Genomic DNA, 22,751 nt, shown 5'->3' with positions numbered 1-22,751 from the left:
AAGTTGCAAGAAACAATGGAGCAACTTAAGGAAGAACAGCAGAATCAGAACTGCATGCTCTGCAAATTGCTGAAGGAACAAAAGAAGCAGGGGCGTGAACTTCAAGAGATGAAACGCCAAAAGCTCTCCCCTCAAGTGGAGGGAGCATCTACTTCTCAAAATCAAGGTTGTTGAGTCCTAACTCTGTGATAATTTCTATCATTAGGAGCCTATTTAAGTTTTTGTCTTTTATTATTATTAGTCTTATCTTATATCTATTTTTGAGTCTTGTTCTTAGTTCATGATTAATAAAAATTTAAAGTTCATGTCTTAAAGCTATAAATATCCTATGAATCCATCACCTATCTTAAATGAAAAATGCTTTAATCACAAAAGAACAAGAAGTACAGGATTTTGAATCTATCTCTGAAACTAGTTGAATTAGCTTGATATGGTGACAATACTTTTTGTTTTCTGAATGAATGCTTGAACAGTGCATATGTCTTTTGAATTTGTTGTTTTAAGAATGTTAAAATTGTTGGCTCTTGAAAGAATGATGGAAAGGGAGAACTGTTATTGAGGATCTGAAAAATCATCAAAATGATTCTTGAAGCAAGAAAAAGCAGTGAATACAAAAAAAAGGAAAAAAAAGAAGGAGAAAAACGAAAAAAAAGGGGAAAGAGAAAAAGAAAAAAAAAAGAAAGAAATAAAGTTGTGATCCAAGGAAAGAGTGTGCTTAAGAACCCTGGGCACCTCTAATTGGGGACTCTAGCAAAGCTGAGTCACAATCTGAAAAGGTTCACCCAATTATGTGTCTGTGGCATGCATGTATCCGGTGGTAATACTGGAAGACAGAGTGCTTTGGGCCACAGCCAAGACTCATAAAGTAGTTGTGTTCAAGAATCATCATACTTAACTAGGAGAATCAATAACACTATCTGAGTTCTGGGTTCTTATAGATGCCAATCATTCTAAACTTCAAAGGATAAAGCGAGATGCCAAAACTATTCGGAAGCAAAAAGCTACTAGTCCCGCTCATCTAATGGGAGCTAAGTTTCTTTGATATTTTGGAGTCTATAGTATATTCTCTTCTTTTTATTCTATTTTGATTTTCAGTTGCTTGGGGACAAGCAACAATTTAAGTTTGGTGTTGTGATGAGCGGATAATTTATACGCTTTTTGGCATTATTTTGAGTATGTTTTTAGTATATTTTAGTTAGTTTTTATTATATTTTTATTAGTTTTTAGTTAAAATTCAATTTTCTGGACTTTACTATGAGTTTGTGTGTTTTTCTATGATTTCAGGTATTTTCTGGCTGAAATTGAGGGTCCTGAGCAAAAATCTGATTTAGAGGCTGAAAAGGACTACAGATGCTGTTGGATTCTGACCTCCCTGCACTCGAAGTGGATTTTCTGAAGCTATAGAAGCCCAATTGGCGCGCTCTCAACGACGTTGGAAAATAGACATCCTGGGCTTTCCAGCAATATATAATAGTCCATACTTTACCCGAGATTTGATGGCCCAAACCGGCATTGCAAATCAGCTTCAGAATTTCCAGCGTTTAACGCTGGAACTGGCATGCAAATTGGAGTTAAACGCCCAAACTGGCATAAAAGCTGGCGTTTAACTCCAGAAAGAGTCTCTACACGAAAATACTTCAATGCTCAGCCCAAACACACACCAAGTGGGCCCGAAAGTGGATTTTTCTGTCATTTACTCAATTCTGTAAACCCTAGGTTACTAGTTCACTATTAATAGGATCTTTTGACATTGTATCTGGACATCATGACACCTTACACGTTTCTCATTGTATCTTCTACAGCATGAGTCTCTAAACCCCATGGTTGGGGGTGAGGAGCTCTGCTGTGTCTTGATGGATTAATGCAATTACTACTGTTTTTCATTCAATCATGCTTGCTTCCATTCTAAGATATCACTTGTTCCTAAACCTGATGAATGTGATGATCTGTGACACTCATCATCATTCTCAACTATGAACGTGTGCTTGACAACCACCTCCGTTCTACCTTAGATTGAGTAGATATCTCTTGGATTCCTTAACCAGAATCTTAGTGGTATAAGCTAGAATTGATGGCGGCATTCAAGAGAATCTGGAAGGTCTAAACCTTGTCTGTGGTATTCTGAGTAGGATTCGATGATTGAATGACTGTGACGAGCTTCAAACTCGCGATTGTGGGGCGTTAGTGACAGACGCAAAAGAATCACTGGATTCTATTCCGACATGATCGAGAACCGACAGCTGAATAGCCGTGCCGTGACAGGGTGCGTTGAACATTTTCACTGAGAGGATGGGAGGTAGCCATTGACAACGGTGAAACCCTACATACAGCTTGCCATGGAAGGATCCTTGCGTGTTTGAAGAAGAAGACAGTAGGAAAGCAGAGGTTCAGAAGACAGAGCATCTCCAAAACCTCAACCTATTCTCCATTACTGCAAAACAAGTACTTATTTCATGTTCTTTTGCTTTTCACAATCAATCTTGATAATTTTTGATATCCTGACTAAGAGTTACAAGATAACCATAGCTTGCTTCAAGCCGACAATCTCCGTGGGATCGACCCTTACTTACGTAAGGTATTACTTGGACGACCCAGTGCACTTGCTGGTTAATTGTGCGGGATTGCAAAGTGTGATTGCAATTTCGTGCACCAAGGTCGATACCGATCTCCGTGGGTTAGTTACTTCTTTTTTTTTTCAACACCAATGTTAATTTGTTAATTGTTGCATTTGCATGTTTGTTTGATTTTATGCATTTAGTCACTACTTGGTTGAAGTAATATTTTCTTTTTCAAGAAATTTTTATAGTATTTCACTAATTTAAATCAAAACTTTTCTGTTAAACTTGTTTGGAAGTTGTATTTGGAACATAGTTAAAAGCTAGAAAACACAACCTGGGAGACTTTGAGCCTAAATACATGGTTACAATATTTAACCATAAATATTTTATTCTTGTGTGTTTTCTTCTCTATGATTATAATCTTTGCTTTGTTCCATTCTATATGTCCATTATTTAGTGTATTTACATGCTTGCATATGATTGAGGTCATATTTGATTATTAACTCACTTATTCCAAATAAGCCTACCCTTTTATGTCACCCTTGTTAGCCACCTTGAGCTTTTTAATCCCTTTTTGTTTTATAACCACATTACTAGCCTTAAGCAGAAAAACAAAATAAAAATCCCAAGTTGAATTCTTGGTTAGCTTAAGATAGATATTGTGTATAATTTAAGTGTGGAAAATTTTATGGGAACATAGGATGATAGAAAAAGTAGGGAATTAAATTGAATAAGTTATTTGAAAATTTGGGAAGCATGCTCATGTAAAATCAAAATAATTAAATTACCATGTGCATTGATAAAAAAATAAATAAAAATAATTTTTTTTGAAGTAATTAAATAAGGGGATACAAAAAAATATATTACCCGAAATGCGAAATAAAAAGAATCAATGCACATGGGACAAAATTCAAAAATAAGTTTTATACATGAGCATGTAATACAAAAGTGAAAAAAAATTTTGGGTAGCTAGGTAAAGCATTTTAAATTTTATAAAATGTGTATGTTAGGTGAGATCTTATACTAATTAAGGATTCACTTTGCTAGCTCACTTAGCCTTATATATACATCCTTACCTTTACCTCAGCCCGTTACAACCCTGAAAAGACCTCATGATGTTTGCATTGGTATACTAAATATTTGTTAATTAGTTAGATGAAGAACAAAGCTTAGAAAGCATGATTAGAGAAGAGTAGAGTGAATTACCCTATACACTTGAGAGACTAGAGTGATATACACTACCAATGAGGGTTCAATGCTTGATTCTATGTTTCCTGCATTCATGAGCTATCTTCTCACAAGTTTACTTGTCTTTTATTATATGATTTGAATTAGTGAAATCCAATTTATATTTGTCTTGGAGAATTTGTTTACTTTTAACCAAGTAGGTAAAAGCATTTTGCATTTAGCTGCATTCATATAAATAGGTTGCATTTCATACATCCCATCATTCTGTCTTCACTCATTTATAGCTTCTCTTGAGCTTAGCATGAGGACATGCTAATGTTTAAGTGTGGGGAGGTTGATAAACCACTATTTTATGGTTTATCTTGTTCTCAATTGAGTGGTTTTATCAACTCTTTACCCACTTATTCATATGATTTGCATGTTTTATATTTTCCTTCCTGATTCTGTGCTATGATTGAAATCATGCTTCTTTGGTCTTAATTTTGCTATGTTTAAACCTCTCTTATTATCATTAGATACCTTGATATGTGTGTTAAGTGATTTCAGAGATTACAGGGCAAGAATGACTTAGAGGATGGAAAAGAAGCATGCAAAAGTAGAAGGAATACAAGAAGTTGAAGGAACTGCAAAGCCATCAGCCTAACCCTCTCGTACTAAAACGACCATAACTTGAGCTACAGAGGTCCAAGTGATGCGGTTCCAATTGCGTTGGAAAGCTAACGTCTGGGGCTTCGATTTGATATATAATTTGCCATAGTGGCCAAACAGTTAGGCGACGCGAACGCGTGTTCCACGCGGACACGTCGCATCTGCAAAAATCAGCGTGGCAGAATTCGTTTTCAGCGAATCCTGAGCTATTTCCGGCCCAGTTTCAAGCCCAGAAAACACAGATTAAAGGCTGCAAAGTGGAGGAATGGAGGAGAAGACTCATAACACACTTTTCATAATTTAGATATAGTTTTAGAGAGAGAGAGGGAAGCTCTCTCCTCTCTCTTAGGATTTAGGATTAGGATTTTTAGAATTTAGGAATATTTCTTCTTCATCTCAGGTTCAATGTTCTTTTTAGTTATTTTTCTCTTTTATTTGTTTAATGACCATTCATGTTATGACTTTCTTAATTAATATAATTTGAGGTATTTCAGACTCATGATTGTTTTTTCTTAATTTTTAATTTAGATTATTTACTATTGGCTTTGGTTGATTAATTGGTAACTCTTGAGTTATCAAACTCATCGTGATTGATAATTATTATTCTTGTTGATTAATTTAGATTCCCATAACTCTAGTCTTTCCTCAAGGAGTTGACTAGGACTTTAGGTATTAAATTAATTTGTCCACTTAACTGACCTTCATAGTTAGAGGTTGACTTCGTGGGAGCAACAGTATAATTCTCATCACCATTGATAAGGATAACTAGGATAGGACTTCTAGTTTTCATACCTTGCCAAAAGTTTTATCAATTATTAATTTCTTAATTTCTGCAAACCATTTCTCTCATTCAAAACCTTTTCAAACCCAAACACTGTTTTTCATAACCAATAATAAAGCATACATCCCTGCAATTCCTTGAGAAGACGACCCGAGGTTTGAATACTCCGGTTTATAAAGTATATTGGGTTTGTTACTTGTGACAACCAAACGTTTGTAAGAAAGGTTGATTACTTGGTTTAGAAACTATACTTGCAACGAGAATTTATTATAATTTCTAAACCATCAATCTTCAATTCTTCAGTGTGCCTTCGACGTACACAGCGGCAAATTCTTCGGCTTCATGCTCACCAACCGGGGCATAGAAGCCAACCCCAAAAAAGTGCCGAGCTGTGTTGGACATGACAAGCCCACAAACTATTGAAGAAGTCCAACAGTTAACAAGGAGACTTGCTGCACTTTCTAAATCCTTACCTTATTTAGTTTCTAAATCTTTCTTTTTTTTCCAAACTTTAAAAAAGAAAAAGGCTTTTGATTGGACCAATGAATTTGAACAAATGTTCACAACCATAAAAGAAACTCTTTTAAAACCACCAATTTTACAAACACCTCTTCAAGGGGAACCACGTTATTTATATTTTATCTGTCAATAACGGGGCTATAAGCTCCGTTCTTATCACAGAAAGGCAAAAGCAGCAATGGCCGATCTATTACACTAGCAAGACCCTCCACGATGCAAAACTCCGTTATCCAAACATTGAGAAGCTAGCTTTAGCTCTGGTTTTCTCGGCACGGAGACTCCGGCCATACTTCCAAAGCCATGTCATCCATGTCCGGACAGACCAACCTCTGTGACAAGTCCTTCAAAAATCAGAGCTCGCTGGCCGACTAGTAAAATGGTCGGTTGAACTCTCCGAGTTTGATATCAGATACCAAGGACGTGGTTCTATCAAATCTCAATATCTAGCCGATTTTATTGCCGAATTCATAGTCCCAAACACAACCGAGGAAACAAAACAATGGTCTTTATACATTGACTGATCTTCCAACCCACAAGGATGTGGAGCTAGAATCATGCTTGATAACGGGAATGGCAACATCATCGAACAATCTCTGTATTTTTCCTTGAAGGTAAGTAACAATCAAAGTGAGTACGAAGCCCTCATTACCGGCCTCAAACTTACTGCCAACCTAAGCGTCACCGAGCTAAAGGTATACTGCGACTCCTTGCTCATTGTACAGCAGGTAAACGACCTGTACCAGGTGAAAGATCCTTTATTATCTAAATACCTTGAAATCGTTCAGAATCTACTATCAAAATTTTCTAAATGCGAGATACAGCATATACCTTGAGAGAATAATGGCCGAGCTGATATCCTATCTAAGCTCGCCAGTACTCAACCAAGTAATTCATCTCTTTATCAATCAACATTACTTAAACCAAGCATAGATCTCACAAAAGTTCTGAGTGTTACGTAGGATACAGATTGGAAAACACCTTATATAACATATCTCAAAACTGGAATACTGCCAGACGATATTAACAATCATTCGCATTTTCACCGACAAGCCTCGTTTTTCATCATATATGACAATTGCCTGTATAGACGAGGTTTTCTCCTTCCCTTTGCTTAAATGTCTTAGCAGGTCCGAAGCTAACCTTACACTTGCCGAGGCACATGAAGGAATCTGTGGTACATACCTCGGAGCCCAAAGTCTGTCTTTAAAGATCCTCTGGGCCAGTTTCTTTTTGCCGACATTACAAAATGATTGTAAAGTCAAGGTGAAAAGCTGTGACAATTGTTAGAAACACAGTCCCATCACACACCTCCCAGCCAAGCTTCTCCATAGTTCCGAGGTAAGTTGGCCCTTTAACCACTGGGGGCTGGACATCCTCAGCCCTTTCCCTCTAACAGTAGGGCAGGTAAAATTTTTGGTAGTAGCAATTGACTATTTTTCAAAATGGATAAAGGCACAGCCTTTAGCAAAACTTACTTCACAACAAATAGTCTCCTTCGTATGGAGAAATATTATCTGCAGATTCGGCATACATCGGCACATTATCACAAATAATGGTCGCCAGTTTGCCGATCATAAATTTACCCCATTTTTACAGGATTTACAAGTCAAACAACATTTTTCATCGGTTGAACACCCACAGACGAATGGGTTAGCCGAGACTGCAAATAAAGTCATCCTTCATGCCCTATAAAAGACACTCAGATGCTCAAGTCAGTAAGTGTTTAAGAGGTATAAGAATAATTCTATGAATATAGAATGTAAGAGATGAAATAGAAGTTATCATGTGTTGTATATTATAATAATTATAAATGTATATAGAATATATCTAGAATGTATATAGAATCTCCGGTGTATATAGAAATTGGTGCTTTTTATAGGCATAGAGTTTATGAATAGAGTTGATGGTATGACTGTTGATCATTAAGTCAGAATAATGGTCATTAAGTCGGTAATGAAGGTGTCGGTTACAGAATGAATGATAATTAAGGCCGAGTTATAACTTATAATGCACAATCAAGACCGAGTTATAAGGTGACGGATCATATCCCTTAAGCTTTCACTACAAGAAAAAAGGCCTATAGCCACGCTTTTTTCTTGCCACGCTTCAAAAGCGTGGCCAAAAATGGTCAATAGCCACGCTTTTATGAGGGTGGCGATTGAATAGAGATTTGGCCACCTTTTTTTTTGCCACGCTTCAAAAGCGTGGCGAAAAGGATCAACAGCCACGCTTTTGTAAGGGTGGCAATTGATTAGAGAAAAGGCCACGTTTTCTTCTGCCACGCTTCAAAAGCGTGGCCATAGAGAGAAACAGAGACACTTTTAAAAGCGTGGCGAAAAATTTTTGATCTTGCCACGTTTTTAAAATGCCCCCATTTCTAATACCTCTGTTAGCACCCCTAAAAAAGCGTGGCAAAAAAGTTCCCACTGAAAAAAAGGAACTCTAAGCCCCAAACGCGGTACACTAACTCATCAGACTTCTACTCTTCTCCTCTATAACACTATTAAACTAAACACTCTGAAAACCCTAACACTCACAGCCAATCATGGAGCTCTGAAAACCCTAACGCTCAGACTTCTACTATTCTTACTAACACTCTTTCTACGCAACTTAAATAATGGCCACCGCACATTCACAAACCCTTCGAATCTCTTCACTTTCATGTTCCAGCTCTCTTTCTCTCTTCTCCGCCTTCTCCATCTCCTTCCGCTCCAGCCGCCCGCCACCTCGTTGTCTTCGTCTCCGCCGGCACAGACGCAAAGCCCACCGTTCTCGTCGTCGAGAAGCTCGGCGAGGCGGGCCTCAAGATGCTCAAGGAGTTTGCTAACGTGCCCTGAGGAGCTCTGCACTAAGATCTGGCTCTGTGACGCGCTAATCGTCATGAGTGGAACCAAGGTCACGCGCGAGGTGTTTCAGTCCTCCGCCGGTAGGCTCAAGGTTGTCGGAGGGGCCGGCGTGGGATCGACAATGTGGATCTGGCTGCCGCCACCGAGCATGGCTGCCTGGTGGTTAAGTCCTCATCATCAACACTTTCTACTCCAACAAGGAGATCTTCCTTCGCGAACTCATCAGCAACGCTTCGACGCATTGGACAAGATCCGATTCAAGAGCTTAACCGATAAGAGCAAGGTCGATGCTCAGCCGGAGCTCTTCATTCGTCTCGTCCCCGACAAGGCCAACAAGACTCTCTCAATCATCGATAGTGGAATTGGAATGACCAAAGAAGGTACCGTAAAATGCACTTCCAATTTTGTTCTGTATTCAGTCATGTGCTGTTTCTTTGAGTTTGATTACTGATTTGTTCGTGTGTGTGTGTGTGTGGGTAGATTTGGTGAATAATTTGGGAACAATAGCGAGGTCTGGGACGAAGGAGTTCATGGAGGCGCTGCAGGCGGGTGCTGACGTCAGCATGATTGGACAATTCGGTGTTGGGTTCTACTCTGCATACTTGGTTGCCAAGAAGGTGATTGTGACCACTAAGCATAACGATGATGAGCAGTACATTTGGGAATCCCAGGCTGGTGGCTCATTCACTGTGACCAGGGATACCAGTGGGGAGCAACTCGGAAGAGGAACCAAAATCACCCTCTTCCTCAAGAAGGATCAAGTAATACAGACACCTCAACCCCATTTTGATTTCTATTTGCTCAGAAGTTTGATATTTTTGCTGTCGTTTTCTTCTGTATTGGACATGTATTCTTTGATTGATGTTTTTATCTATATGATGTAGATATGATTGGGACTTTGGGTTAATAGGTTATTTGACGTGTTATATAATTCACCAATAGTAATATTTGATATGAAGTTTTTGTTGCAATGAGTTCGAAGGACACAAAAAATAATACTGGATAATTATGAACGCGTGGAAATCGGAATCTTAGGAGTGTAAGGAACAACATAATTATTTCTGTATGAATTTATTTAGAAACACATTTAGGTCTGCGCATCAGTTTGATTCATTAAGTGCGTGCTTAGTTTTTAAACTTTAGGGGAACATTTAAAATGTTTCAGGAATTTTTTAATTGAAAGTTGCTTTAATTTGAGCTTGCAACAGAGATGATGGCTGAGTGATTGATATTGTCTTTGGTTTTAACAGCTAGAGTACTTGGAGGAGAGGAGGATTAAGGATCTTGTGAAGAAGCACTCGGAATTCATTAGTTATCCCATTTATCTTTGGACTGAGAAGACAACTGAGAAAGAGATTAGTGATGATGAGGACGATGAACACAAGAAATTGAACTCTCAATTGTTGTATCGTCCTGTGTGCTGAAGTGAAGTAGCTTGAAGTCACATGTGTTGTACCGAGAAATGATTGATGGGGCTCGCAGATTTCATGAGCAGGATCCTGAGGTGAAGAGAGAGATTTATTCATGTGATATTTCAAGGATGGTGTATTACAACACCAACTTTGATTTGTACACAACACCTGCGGTTAATTGGAGGGATACACTCACTTGTGTATTAGCTCCAAGACCTCTTGATCCTCTCCAACTCCCTTCAATCTACAGGTACATATGGTTTCTGCTTTCTTCTTTCTATTTATTGAAAGAACAGTACAGAACTCCATCATGCTAGTGGTTCCAACAACATACTAGTAGTTAGTTAATGTAAACCTTAAGAGATAGAGAAGAATCAAATGAAAGAGTGAGAGCTAATCTTTGTATAAAGTGAATTGTCATTCAGATCTTTTATAAGTGTGTAAAGAGTTACCCTGCAGAGGTATATATATACACTTGTACTAAGCAAAGCTAAGCCAACCTAACTGCTATAACTACTTAGGTTTTTTTATGTGTTATAACTTATTACAGACCCTACACATTCAAGAACTTAAAGACTCATAAGCTGAACTATACATTAACAGTTAATTTTAGTTCATGATACGAAATATATTAGTTATTAGTAAGTTTAGTGTATAAAATAAACCCAAAAGAGCTGCTGTGACTTTTAAGTGACAGTAATAATATTTGGTGAGATTGATCCTCTTGAAGTATTCTATTCATAGCTTGATAAGACAATGTAGAGTCTTATAGTAAACTTGGTCACCACAACTTAATTGAAATAATTTCTCCATAGTCTGATAAGAATTTTGTATTTTCTAGCTATTCATGATTGTGAAATCTAATTTCCTTGCAGAGATATAATAATTAAGTATGCAGAATATGTTAAGAAATTGGGACTAGTTCTATTTGAATTGCTTTCTGAAGCATTAGGAAAATAGATGAGGAAAATAGATGAGGAAATACATCTCAGTCCTCTACTACTCTAAAACTCGAGATCCTTCAGCGCAGTGGTACTTCCAATCTGCTAAAGTAAAAAATTAGTTTGATAGGCATTGTACAGTATTTATAGTGGATACCTTTGTTGGTACTTCAATCTGCTTTTGTCTTGATGATTGTTCTGGTAACAGATTTTGTACTTCTTTGGCAGATTGGAAATTGTTTCTAATTGTAATCTGCACACAACAAACAAGGATTCAGTAATTGAGGAACCTATTTCTAGCATGGGAGTTTGTCTGAGTGCCCAAGTTAAAGTTAAGAGCCCCTACAACACTGGTATTCCTTCCTTAATTCTCTTCTTCTTGGCTATAACCCTTTTAAGTAGAAATGCCTTTTTTACAATAATTGAGTTTGGATATTTGTGCTTGCATGTATATCATTCAAGTTTGGCCCTTTCTTCTCTCTCAATGCTTTTGAAGGAACCAAGGCAGAATTTTGATTAGCTAAAAAAGATGGATTTAGGCATTCTTTTCTTTCTCTTTCACTTGTTTAATATATTTGATTTGTTAATTGAATTTACTCTCTCTTAAACTGGTTATGTCTTCTAATTTCTCAATTTAGTATACAAAATGTCTCTTTACACTATTTTGATGCTTATGAATCTTGACAATAATTGAAGATGAGAACCAACTGATCCAATTTGATCTATGACATTGTAATTAGATATTGTAGTTCCATTTGACAGGGGTGAACTCAAGTCTTACTTATTATATTGGCTCACTGATTCTTGCTTGATTTACTTATATATTATATTGGCTCACTTATTATATTGAGTTTTTCTTGAAATGTTAACACACACTTATATATTATCTCTCATAGTTTGCTTGATTCTTGCAGCCTCAGTTTATTTAATGTTTGTTTCTGAAAGACTTAGCACTAAGATTGAGAGAATAATGAAAAGAGAGGAGAAAATGAATTCTGCAGAATATAGAAATCATGATATTGAATATGTGATTTGTGTACTTGATTACATTATACAATCATGTTATCCACTTTATACACATGTATAAGAGATTGAGTTGGTCTAAGAGTATAACAGACAACTAACTAACTAAGCACAAAGGGAAATTACTTAAAACAGACATTCTTGAAGGCTTTCTTGATTGCTGTCACTTGGTCCTTATGCTTCTCTGATGCATTGCTCTTATATCTATCAATATCATATACACACTAAAAATTAATTAGTAAATTAGATTTTGTATATTTGTGTATAATAAATGTATTATTGAATTCATTTTCAATATATATTTTTGTATTTTAATATATATTTGATATAAATAATTTATTTGATAGCATGCCAAAACATTTACACCAGAAACAAGAGTTAATGTTAATGGAACAAACTATATATATTATGATTGAGTTGATCCCATAGTTTTCTTAGATTATATTATTTTATTTCTAGAACATACTTAATGATTGGGATGACGAAGAATGCTTGAAGATATTAAAGAATTGCTGGAACCATACACCGAATGATGGGAAGGTGATTGTGGTGGACAAAGTTCTTCCTGCAGTGCCAGAGCAAACAGATGTTGCTAAGATGACTTTTCAGGGCTGATGTTTTCATGATGTTTCAAACGCCAAAAGGGAAGGAATGGACCTACAAGATTTGTAAATCTGTATAATGATTGTCAAATTTGGTAAAGCTAATTGAAGTATTAGATAGCATTGTATTTTTTGCTCAAGTTGAAAAGTTTGTTGAGAAATTAGAGTTTTGAATTCGAGATTTATTTTGTATTTGAGTATTAATATATAAAACAATTATAGTAAAAATTATATATGTCAGTAATTACTATTTGATTTGTCATATAATAAAAATTGCATACTGGTTTGGTAATAAAAAAAGGACTCAAAATTTATATTGTGTAGTGATGAAGGTAAAGCTAAAAAAAGGATTTTTTTTTTTAATTTGACAAGCCTATCGCCACGTTTTAAAAGCGTGGCCGTATTTCTCCCTATCACCACGCTTTAAAAGTGTGGCCGTATCTCTTGCTATCGCCATGCTTTAAAAGCGTGGCTATATCTCCTCTACTGCCACGCTTGTAAAAGCGTGGCCAGATCTGCCCTATCGCCACGCTTTAACAGCGTGGCCATACCTCTACCTATCGCCACGCTTTAAAAGCGTGGCCATATTTTCAACCTACAGCCACGCTTTTACAAGTGGCCGTTTGTAAAAAAGCGTGGCAAACAAAAAGCGTGGCAATAGGCTAAAAAAAGCGTGGCGATAGAGCAACCGCCACCCTTTGATAGGTCACCCTTTCAAAAGCGTGGCGGTAGGTCAAAAAGCGTGGCGAAAAGCTATCGTCACGCTTTTTTCAGCTTTTCGCCACGCTTTAAAAGCGTGGCAATAGACGTGTTTTCTTGTAGTGTTTGTCTGCCGATCATATGATACAGGCTAAGCTTAGAAAATAAAATGATTTATAACCCGGTTAAAAGATAAGTGAATAATGATATGGTGAGCCCCCAAGTTTAGTCGGGTTATTATGTCGGCACTTATTCAAAAAATAATTGAGTGATAAAAGTCATTCAATCAAGATAGTTGTGTGGGGGATACTTTTTTCGCTTAAGAACAATTTTAGCATTTGATTGTATGTGAACTGAAAAGTTCAGAGATAGATATCCATTGACGGAATCGATTGTATGATCCGAGGATATAATGGTTAATTGTCTTGGAAATTTTTTCGGCTCACAACAACTTATTGATAAATTTCTAGCTCAAAGCAATTAGTTATTGAATATTTACAATTTATAGTGAAGGTCTTACATGAATAAGATAAATTGAGAAAATGAATAAGTATAAAGTCGCAACATATATTGAATAATATATATTGTAAAAGTAAAATAGTTCAAAGTAAAAAAATACACCTTGAAAGTTGATAACTGTAGAGAAGAAGACGACATATATGAATGTCATACATGCCAAATGTGAATATCTGAATTTTATTTTGTAGGACATGCTTTAATTTGATAATAAAGCAATAAGATTACAGTTATTGAATTATACATTTAGTATAATGTTTTTAGCAGTTACAGTATGACGAAGGATATTTCTCGTGCAATAATAGTAAATTTTGAATGTTTGCATGTGTTTTTGTTTAACTTTTTGTATTAAACAAATAGTAATATAAAAGTTAATAGCATAAAGTGAATAGTATAATAGTTATATACAATTGATATGCAATTAATTTTTTATGGAATCCAATTTTAAGATTTGAACTCATCATTACCGTCATTTAATTGTATAAATGAAATCATTAAGCAATAAAAATATAATACATAATGAAATAAAAATACAATTGATATGGTTGTTATATGTTATTATTGTATAGAACATATGTTGAGATTTGAATATAACTAATAAATCAGTAAATATTAGTTATACAAAATATAAATACAAAAATATGTATGAATAAAATATATAATTTTACTTGTATAAGTAAAGAACTTTAAAAAGTTAGCAAAATTGATTGGTGAGTTTGTATTGAAAACCGAGTTTTTTTTTTCGGATTGGTTGAAAGTCGAGTTTGTTCTCGGATTGATTCATTGATCGATTATGACATGTGAAATATTATGATACGTTAGATTAAAATTTGATAAAATGTATTAAATAAAATCTTAAATAAGATTATTGAAATTGGTTCAAAAATTTGAATGTAATTCAAGTTTTATGAACCTGAGGGGAGTAGGAATTATTTTACTCGCTCCCTACGGACGGCGCCAATTCTTCTTGTTGAGATTGGCCGGTGTATAGCTCGTCCGCCGGTGAATACTTGTAAGCTCTCTGCCAAGATGAGGTATACGTCGGCAATGAGAGAACAATGGGGTGGGTACCTGCAAAAGACACTTCGACGCTCAAGTCAGTAAGTGTTTAAGAGGTATAAGAATAATTCTATGAATATAGAATATAAGACATGAAATAGAAGTTATTATGTGTTGTATATTATAATAATTCTATGAATATAGAATGTATATAGAATATATCTAGAATGTATATAGAATCTCCGGTGTATATAGAAATTGGTGCCTTTTATAGGCATAGAGTTGATGAATAAAGTTGATGGTATGACCGTTGATCATTAAGTCAGAATAATGGTCATTAAGTCAATAATAAAGGTGTCGCATATAGAATGAATGACAATTAAGGCAGAGTTATAACTTATAATGCACAATAAAGTCTGAATTTTAACGTGACGGATCAACAAATTTTCTTTTTAAAAAGATAAAAAAATTGTATTTTTTAGAAAATATGCTTTTTTGTTTTTATAGTATTTTACTTTTACTTAAAAAAATTGTTAAAGGCACCAAAATTTTAGATAAAGATCTTTGTTTATCACTTAATGTCATCCAAATACATGCTATTACTTGCTTTACACATTTTTTGTAAAATTAATCCTTTATTATTTATTGGCATATTGTAGAAAACGTTTTCCTCTAAAATATACTTATCCCGTTATCCGTGATTTCTCTTTTTATTTTTCTTTTAATTTTTTTAATCATCCGAATAGTAGACATACTCAAAAAACCAAAATTAAAAAATTTGCTCTTTAAAAATAATTTCCCGGCTTAAAAAAAAAATACCGGGAAAATTACGTTGCCAAAATTAACACACGGTTAATCATAAAAAACAAAAGAATACCCAATTACGTTTTCTGGCGGAGTGTATAAGGTAAATAAATCTTATTAGTTATTAATTTCCGTGGTGGTCAAAGGGAGAGTCCAACTAAAGTCTATTTCGGTGTATCAACACCACAAACTTATTCTTCGCGGTAGTTCTGAACTGAAGCTGTCGCTTCAATTTGATTCCGAGGGTTTTCTTCTTCTTCTTTGTTGTGTTGGTTTCATTCTCGTGTTCAATTCGATGGTTATGGATACGAATCGCTCATCTGGTGCTTCTTCATTTCTCTCCGATCTTCCCTCTCGAGGCCTCTTCTCTTCCACCGTTGTGTCTTCCAATCCGGTAAATCACTCTTACTTCCAACTTTTTTTTCTTTCTTTCTTTTTCTTCTTTCTCATGCATGATTAACGAATTTGAATTTCTGTTGGATGCTTTGGTATGTGGTGTTCTTTTGTATTGATTTTGTGAATTTGAATTACAATGTGGTTTCTTGTTTATTGTTACTGTTAGGTTTTGTGGTTTTGGTTGAAGCATTGACATTTGCTTAAGAAATGTTAGAATATTGCTGTTGAAAATGGTTGATTACTCAGTACTTTGATGGTTGATGTGATGTATGGAGTTTGGAGTTGAGCTAAAACATCAAAACTTCGATGAAAAAAGTGAGGAATTTTATGGCTTCGAACTGTTGTACTAAATAGCATGACTTTTCTAATAATTGAACTCATGTCACTAACGATTCCCAACTTTGTAATAAGTAGTTTAATATGCAACATTGGAGGCTCTTTCACTTGGTATTAATCATGTGTCGTGATTAATTCGTATATTTTCTTCTTCTGCCTTTGTTTTTGTTTATGGAGATCTTAGAATTGCTTTTGCATTTCTAGTGGAACAGAATATTAGGAGCATTTGGGAGAAACTAAAAGCACTGCACATTAGGCTTCTTTTACAAGGGATTCTTTTTTAAAATTGAACCTAATCTCGTTAATGCTATACCTGTAATGGACGCTTATTACGTGTTTGAAATCTTGAAATTATTTGTTTAAATTCATGCTGAATTAAGATAATACAGGAGCTCCATTTTCATCATTAATCACATTTCCTCTATCCTGCTGGGTTCTACTGTGTAAGCATTCTTTCTTCTGAAATAAATATCAAGTGAATTTTCTGCCATGCTTTCTTTGACGCACATGCTTTTTATGTAAAGCTACCAATGTCCTACATCATAATGATACTTCTTGTCATTGAAAATGATTTCCCTTCCAGTTTTTCAGAACTCTGCATGATGTTATTTGCAAGATATTATATTTGAATTTGATTTGACATCCTGATTGTGCAGGGTGGGATGCGGGTGTATGTGTGCGATCATGAAACAATGCCACCAGGTCTTCTCATTCTTTATCTTATAGTATTTAAACAGGTTGCTACAACTCACTATAGTTTGATTGCTCCAATAATGATATTTCACTTCGCTCTCAAGCAAAGACTCTAGCAATGAAACAAATGAACTTTTACCATTTTCTTCTTATAGAAACCAGAAAATTTCTCTTATCTAGAATTGATTGTTTAGCTATCATAATAAATCGTTAGTAATTTAGGAAGGTATGCTATGTAGCCATAGATTATTTCGTTATAAATTATTTCCTTCTCATCGCCAGGGTTAAGATTGGCTCCCTATCATCCACAAACATTATACTTTATCATATTCAAATGGTACTTGTATTTGCCAATGAAAGATTCTTTATCTGAGCTTATAAGCTTTTATGTTATGTACTTTGTCAAGTTGGATTGGTATTTAGCATATTTATTGTTGCCTTAATTTGTTGAGTTTAGGGTGTTTAGTGTTTGTACATTGCATAAGTGCTGCTTAAAAGTGCTGACCATCACCTTTATTGAGCATGAAAGGACCTTACCATCTTAGTTTCTAAATGGTTCATGTTATCAAATTTTATTTCTGAGTACTTTATTGAATTTATGAAATCATATATTAAGAAGCTTTCGACACCTTCTTGGTGACTTGGTCATGATGTATATTTTTACGTAGTAAGTGGTTCATGTCATAGATTTTTGCCATATCTTTAGTATTTTCTTCATTTGATAATCATCATGAAGCAGAGGTTTTCTAACTCTCTTGTTGATCCAGAGGGCCAGCATATTAAGACAAACCAACAAAACATACTTATTAGAGCACTCACCCTAGGCCTCAAGAAACAAAAATGTGATTCCAGCTCAAAGGATGGAACCGAGGGATCTAGAAAGAGGTATTATTCCCCCCATAGGATGGTAAATATCCTCAATTCACCAACTTGCCTGCAAATTTTCTGCCACTATGCGTCTTTTGATGAAGAAATATGGATAAGTTTTTCCTTTCTCTTCACTTGCCTCTTGTGAATAACTAATGGTGCCTATTTTGCGTTCATTAATGTCTGTATTTAAGTATTTCAATCACGTTGTGTTATTGAACCCGGCCTCGTTAAACTCTTTAATCAGGGCTAGTGACAAGGGTTTGGATGGCAGAGCTTCAGCTAAGAGAGCAAATAATCAAATAAACTCTTTACAAGGTGGGTATGGCCTTTGTAAGGCATTTTGCATTGGATCCTGAGAGGGATGTATATAAACATTGGATTCAATTACCTACATCGTTATATGCATTTTGTATCATATATGTATACTGTTTGTTGGTTGTGGGATTGGTCACATCTCTTATCATACAGTCTGATACGTATCCAGACATGCACCTCAGGCTTATGTTTTAGTTATGCTTAATTTATGTTACTGGAAGTTCTCTTTACCTGTGCTTGCACCTCTAATTCAGGCTGCCTCTTGAGTTTACCTCAGGTATTTGTGATTGGCAAAGATTTAAGGTCATAGGTCTGATAATTACTATAAATTAGTTTACCATGATCCTTAGTAAGATTGCCGAACAGAGGTTTAGCATATGGATTCTCTATATATCTCAATGACTTTTGTTTCTTATGGTTTTAAACATACAGAGGGATCAACCAGTCAAACATTCAATAAGGATTTCCACAGGTTGACTGTAGAGAGGCTTCGTAATCTTTTGAAATCTAAAGGTCTTTCAACCAAAGGAAAGAAGGCAAGTATTTCTGCAGTTTTTTAAAAACGGGTACATAAGTTGCACTGAGATGGCACCTGCATGCATGCGTAAGGATGTCCATATGACTGTTTCCTATATGTTATGTTTTACTGATGGTCCATATATATCAAATCATAATCGCATAATGGTTCCATTTGTTTCAATTCATAAAATCTTGATATGAATATCAAATCGTATAAGTCTAAGGGCTTGTTTGGACGCTATTTTCAGAAAAAAAAAATTTTTAATGATCTTTTTTTAAAAGATTTTTTATAAAAGTAAAAGTGATTTTATGTTTGGATATTTCATGTAAAAGATCTTTTTTCATCTATCAATTATGTTTGGGTAAAATAAGATAAAAAATGACTTTTTTGTTTATTTATTATGTAAAAAATATCTTTTTTTTTAAGAAAAAAGCAAGTTATAGCTTTTCGAAAAAGATGTTTTTTTTTTATTTGTTTAGTGCTTTTATTTTTACTATTAGAAATTTGTCAATCACACTAAAAAATAAAGATATTTTTTTATTAAAAAAACATTCTTTTTTTATTGATTTAATAGTGTCCAAACAAGCATTAAGATTGACTATTGAAAAAGTACTGATTTATATATATATATATATATATATATATGTTTGCCTTTACTAATACGTGATATAAAATCTGTAGGAGGAGCTTATTGCACGTCTTAAAGATGCAACTGATTCGTGAACAAGAAGGGAGAATAGTAGGAAAACTCCTCTCGTTAAACATCCAATGTGAGTAGTTAGTGTTTTTTCAAGGTAACTAAGATGTAGAACTAATATATATTGACCTCTACAGACCTAGTGCAAGCTGCAATAACATTTGAATATTGTTGTTTTGGTGCTTTCTGTTTCATGTGAAAGCACATCCTGTATGTTTTTCTGAGTAAGTAGTTGCATTGTATGTACTGGATGCTTTAGCTCGGCCTGAAGTTAAAAATTAATTATGCCAATCATAGTTGTTAGTATTGCCCGAATTGAATCAATTCCTCATCCTAACTATTCACAGTTAAGACAAAAATGGGAAATGGCTATGAATACAAACGAATTGCTGGAATTGGTTTGATCCAGTATCAATCATACAATCATATAAACCATCTATTCGACTGATACAAAAGCCATTCGGTATCAGTGATACAATTTATTCGAAAGTAAAACGGCTTTTTTGGCCATCTTTCTTCTGGTGGAGCCGTGGAGGGATAATTGCGGCCTTTCATTGTGGTTGATGGTGGGTGGTGAAGACTGCTATTATTCTGTGCCTCAGCCTCTGCTCTCTCTTCTCTTTTTGCCGTCGGAATTGGAATGACTGAGAAATGAAGAAATGAAGAAGACAAACAGAGGCTACTTGTCCTTACATGTGTCTTTCCAGCAGCTCTGCAAGCCTGCAACCGTATTGGAATTTAGTTGCTTACATGTTTGTTTTTTGGTTAAAAAAAGCGGCATAAACCCATAAAAAAGATAACATAATTACAAACTGAGCGGGATAATGTAATCCCTGTGATATTTACTCAGATTTCTAGCTAACTCAGGAGGAGGTAAATCCCAAAAAAACAAAGTCATATCTATCTTTAACTCATTTGTTAGGTAATAAGCACATCTATTACCTTTCTTATAGTTCTGTACAAAATATGCTTGAATCTTATTTCCTCCTTTCATTGATTTCTCTAACATTAGCATTTGGATGGATGACCAGGTTCTTGCATCCATTCAAAAGGTGAACCACTGCTGCTGCATCAATCTCTAGTCTCTACCACTACTTTTCTACATCCCATAGTCCAAGTTAGCTCCATGCCTTTTTTCACTCCCCGTGTCTCTGCCCAAATGCCGTTCCAGTGCCTATCTTGTAGGAGAATCCCTCGATCCAGCTGCCGCTCTCGTTCCTCAGCAGTCTGCCATAACCGGTGGTACGTGTGTTTCCTTGTGCGGTGCCGTCAATTTGACCCGTCCGCTCATCCTTTCTATGTTTTTTCGTCAGCGGTAGTCATTGGTCAAAAATTTTATTACCAATATGATATTTTTTAAGGTGAATTTTATCCAATTCTCTCAATATTAAAGACTAAGTTACTCTTTGTTACATGTTACATTATTATTAGTTAAAATAAATTGGCTTACAATCAACCTCTGTTTAAAAAATAGAAGTAAACAGTGAGATGACTTGCGTTACATTCAACAAAGAAGAATTGTAACTTTATTTGTTGAGAAAATTTCTAGTCAATGCAAAGAACACAATCTTAAGGGGAATGGATCCTCTCAATTGTTAAAAAAAATTGAGAGTGTAAAGTGTGATTTTTAATCTTTCATTGCTCTCTCTCTCTCATATTTATTTTTGATCTCACTTATAAAATCAATGGTAGAAGATCACACTTTACTCCTTCAATTGTAAAAAAAAAAAAATTAAAAGGATCCATTCCCAATATTAAGAGTATGTATCCAAGGAAAGTGAAGGGTTATATACTACTCTGAAATGCACAACAATTAATTTAAGGATGATTCTATGGTACTGATGGAAAGATTCTTCCTTACTTGCTGATGCATCGTGTCACACCGTAGAAAGTAACATGTGTCTTGGAATCTTAGTGCGTCTTGTAAGTTGTTGTAGATAGGACTAGGAGTTTGCAGAAAGGGCCCCATGGTTCAGAGAATTTGTCTTGTGAATAATTGTGACGAGAGATTATTAGAGGCTTATTAAGACTTAAGTGTAGGTAAATATTTCTTTTATAAATATTAAGTACAATAAGAATAGATTATTTTAATATAAAGTTAATGGTCTATTCGATGGGCCTAAGAGCGTGATAGTGAGGTGGGCCGTGTAAATGGGGTGAATGCAGTGATGGATTCAGACATGTGCTAGTGCAATATGATAAATTTGCTAATAAATTTATTTATATGTTCATTTAAAGCTTGTAATAACCTTTTTATATTTAATGCATATTTCAAAACTTATTTTTGTATCAACCTTAACTATCAAATGGAATTGATTAGAACTTTAGAAGTCCGATGATTTTATGCGATAAAAATATATGTTAAATTTATTATATAATTATATATAAAAGAGGATAATTTACTTTCTAATTTCCATTAAGCAATTGCTTATATAATTCAATTTGTATCACTCAAATTTTTCATCGAATTTAAACATAAATAATTAATTTTAGGTATCTATAGTTTAATTAAATTCTCGATTAGCAACTTTAACTTATAAAGTTTGTAAGTATATTCAATTAGATATTGAGTAACTATCGTTATTGTTATTTTTTTTTTCTAGAGAAAGGAATATTCAATCGGATATTGCACTGGTATAATTTATTTTTTAAAAGAAAAAACTGTATCTACAATGTTTTGGTCATGGACTAGAAGAACCAAATCAACTGGCTCATATTGAATTCTGATGCAGGCCCAAATCCACAATCATATGCCCAAAAAAATATTAAACTTAAGAATGAGAATCATGTGGCATTTGAGATTAGCAATTGATTGGCAATTGTTTGTGATAAAAAAAAATTGAATCACCAAAAAATTGCGATCCAATTATTCACAATCTGCCATAAATCTATATACATGATTGAGAAGGAATTAATCACTATTAATTCATGAGAAATCAATATCTCTGATCCCTAGGAATTTCACCCATCACAAATCTTCATTTCAATTCCTTTGAGTTTCTAATCACCTACTACCCAATTTTCTTTTTACATTCCTGTAATTTATAATTCCTGCCATTTATATTTCAGCTCTTATTTACTTGCAATTTACATTTTAGCTATTTACATTTCAGTTCTTACTTTCTTGCACTTTAAGTTTCAGCTATTACATTTTCAGTCATTTAATTCATGTTATTTTACTTTCAGTCATTTTAATTCTGTTATTTATATTTCTGTATTTTACTTTCATGTTGAATATATCAAGAAATCACAAATTGTTTGCCAAATTAAAACACCATTTAACTAAAATTATTTAATCTACTAATCTCCGTAGAATTGATCTCGCTCTTGTGAGTATTACTATTTAATACAACTCAATATACTTGCCGGTAATTACGTGAAACTAATT

At 34.6% G+C, this 22,751-nt stretch overlaps 1 protein-coding gene and 1 pseudogene across 3 annotated transcripts; both read left to right on the top strand.

Annotated features, from left to right (window-relative positions):
• Positions 1-8,574: 8,574 nt before the first annotated feature.
• Positions 8,575-9,964, top strand: LOC130981076 (heat shock protein 83-like; annotated as a pseudogene).
• A 5,719-nt stretch (positions 9,965-15,683) lies between these two features.
• On the top strand, positions 15,684-20,750 carry LOC130955762 (uncharacterized). 3 transcript variants are annotated; one of them, XM_057882828.1, is made up of 7 exons: positions 15,684-15,930; positions 16,925-16,970; positions 17,729-17,846; positions 18,076-18,146; positions 18,579-18,682; positions 19,348-19,436; positions 20,395-20,750. In XM_057882828.1, the coding sequence occupies exons 1-6, from the start codon at positions 15,832-15,834 to the stop codon at positions 19,387-19,389; spliced, it is 480 nt and encodes a 159-aa protein (XP_057738811.1). In that variant the 5' UTR covers positions 15,684-15,831; the 3' UTR covers positions 19,390-19,436; positions 20,395-20,750. The 3 variants fall into 3 exon arrangements, with proteins under 3 accessions (XP_057738811.1, XP_057738885.1, XP_057738739.1); XM_057882902.1 differs by lacking the exon at positions 20,395-20,750 and having other exon boundaries at positions 18,579-18,750; positions 19,348-20,218; XM_057882756.1 differs by lacking the exon at positions 20,395-20,750 and having other exon boundaries at positions 19,348-20,068.
• Positions 20,751-22,751: the final 2,001 nt, after the last annotated feature.

The sequence above is a fragment of the Arachis stenosperma genome, chromosome 1, assembly GCF_014773155.1.
Source record: "Arachis stenosperma cultivar V10309 chromosome 1, arast.V10309.gnm1.PFL2, whole genome shotgun sequence".
NCBI lineage: Eukaryota > Viridiplantae > Streptophyta > Magnoliopsida > Fabales > Fabaceae > Arachis > Arachis stenosperma.
The sequence above is the reverse complement of the archived record's forward strand: the minus strand, read 5'-3'. Positions and strand labels throughout refer to the sequence as shown.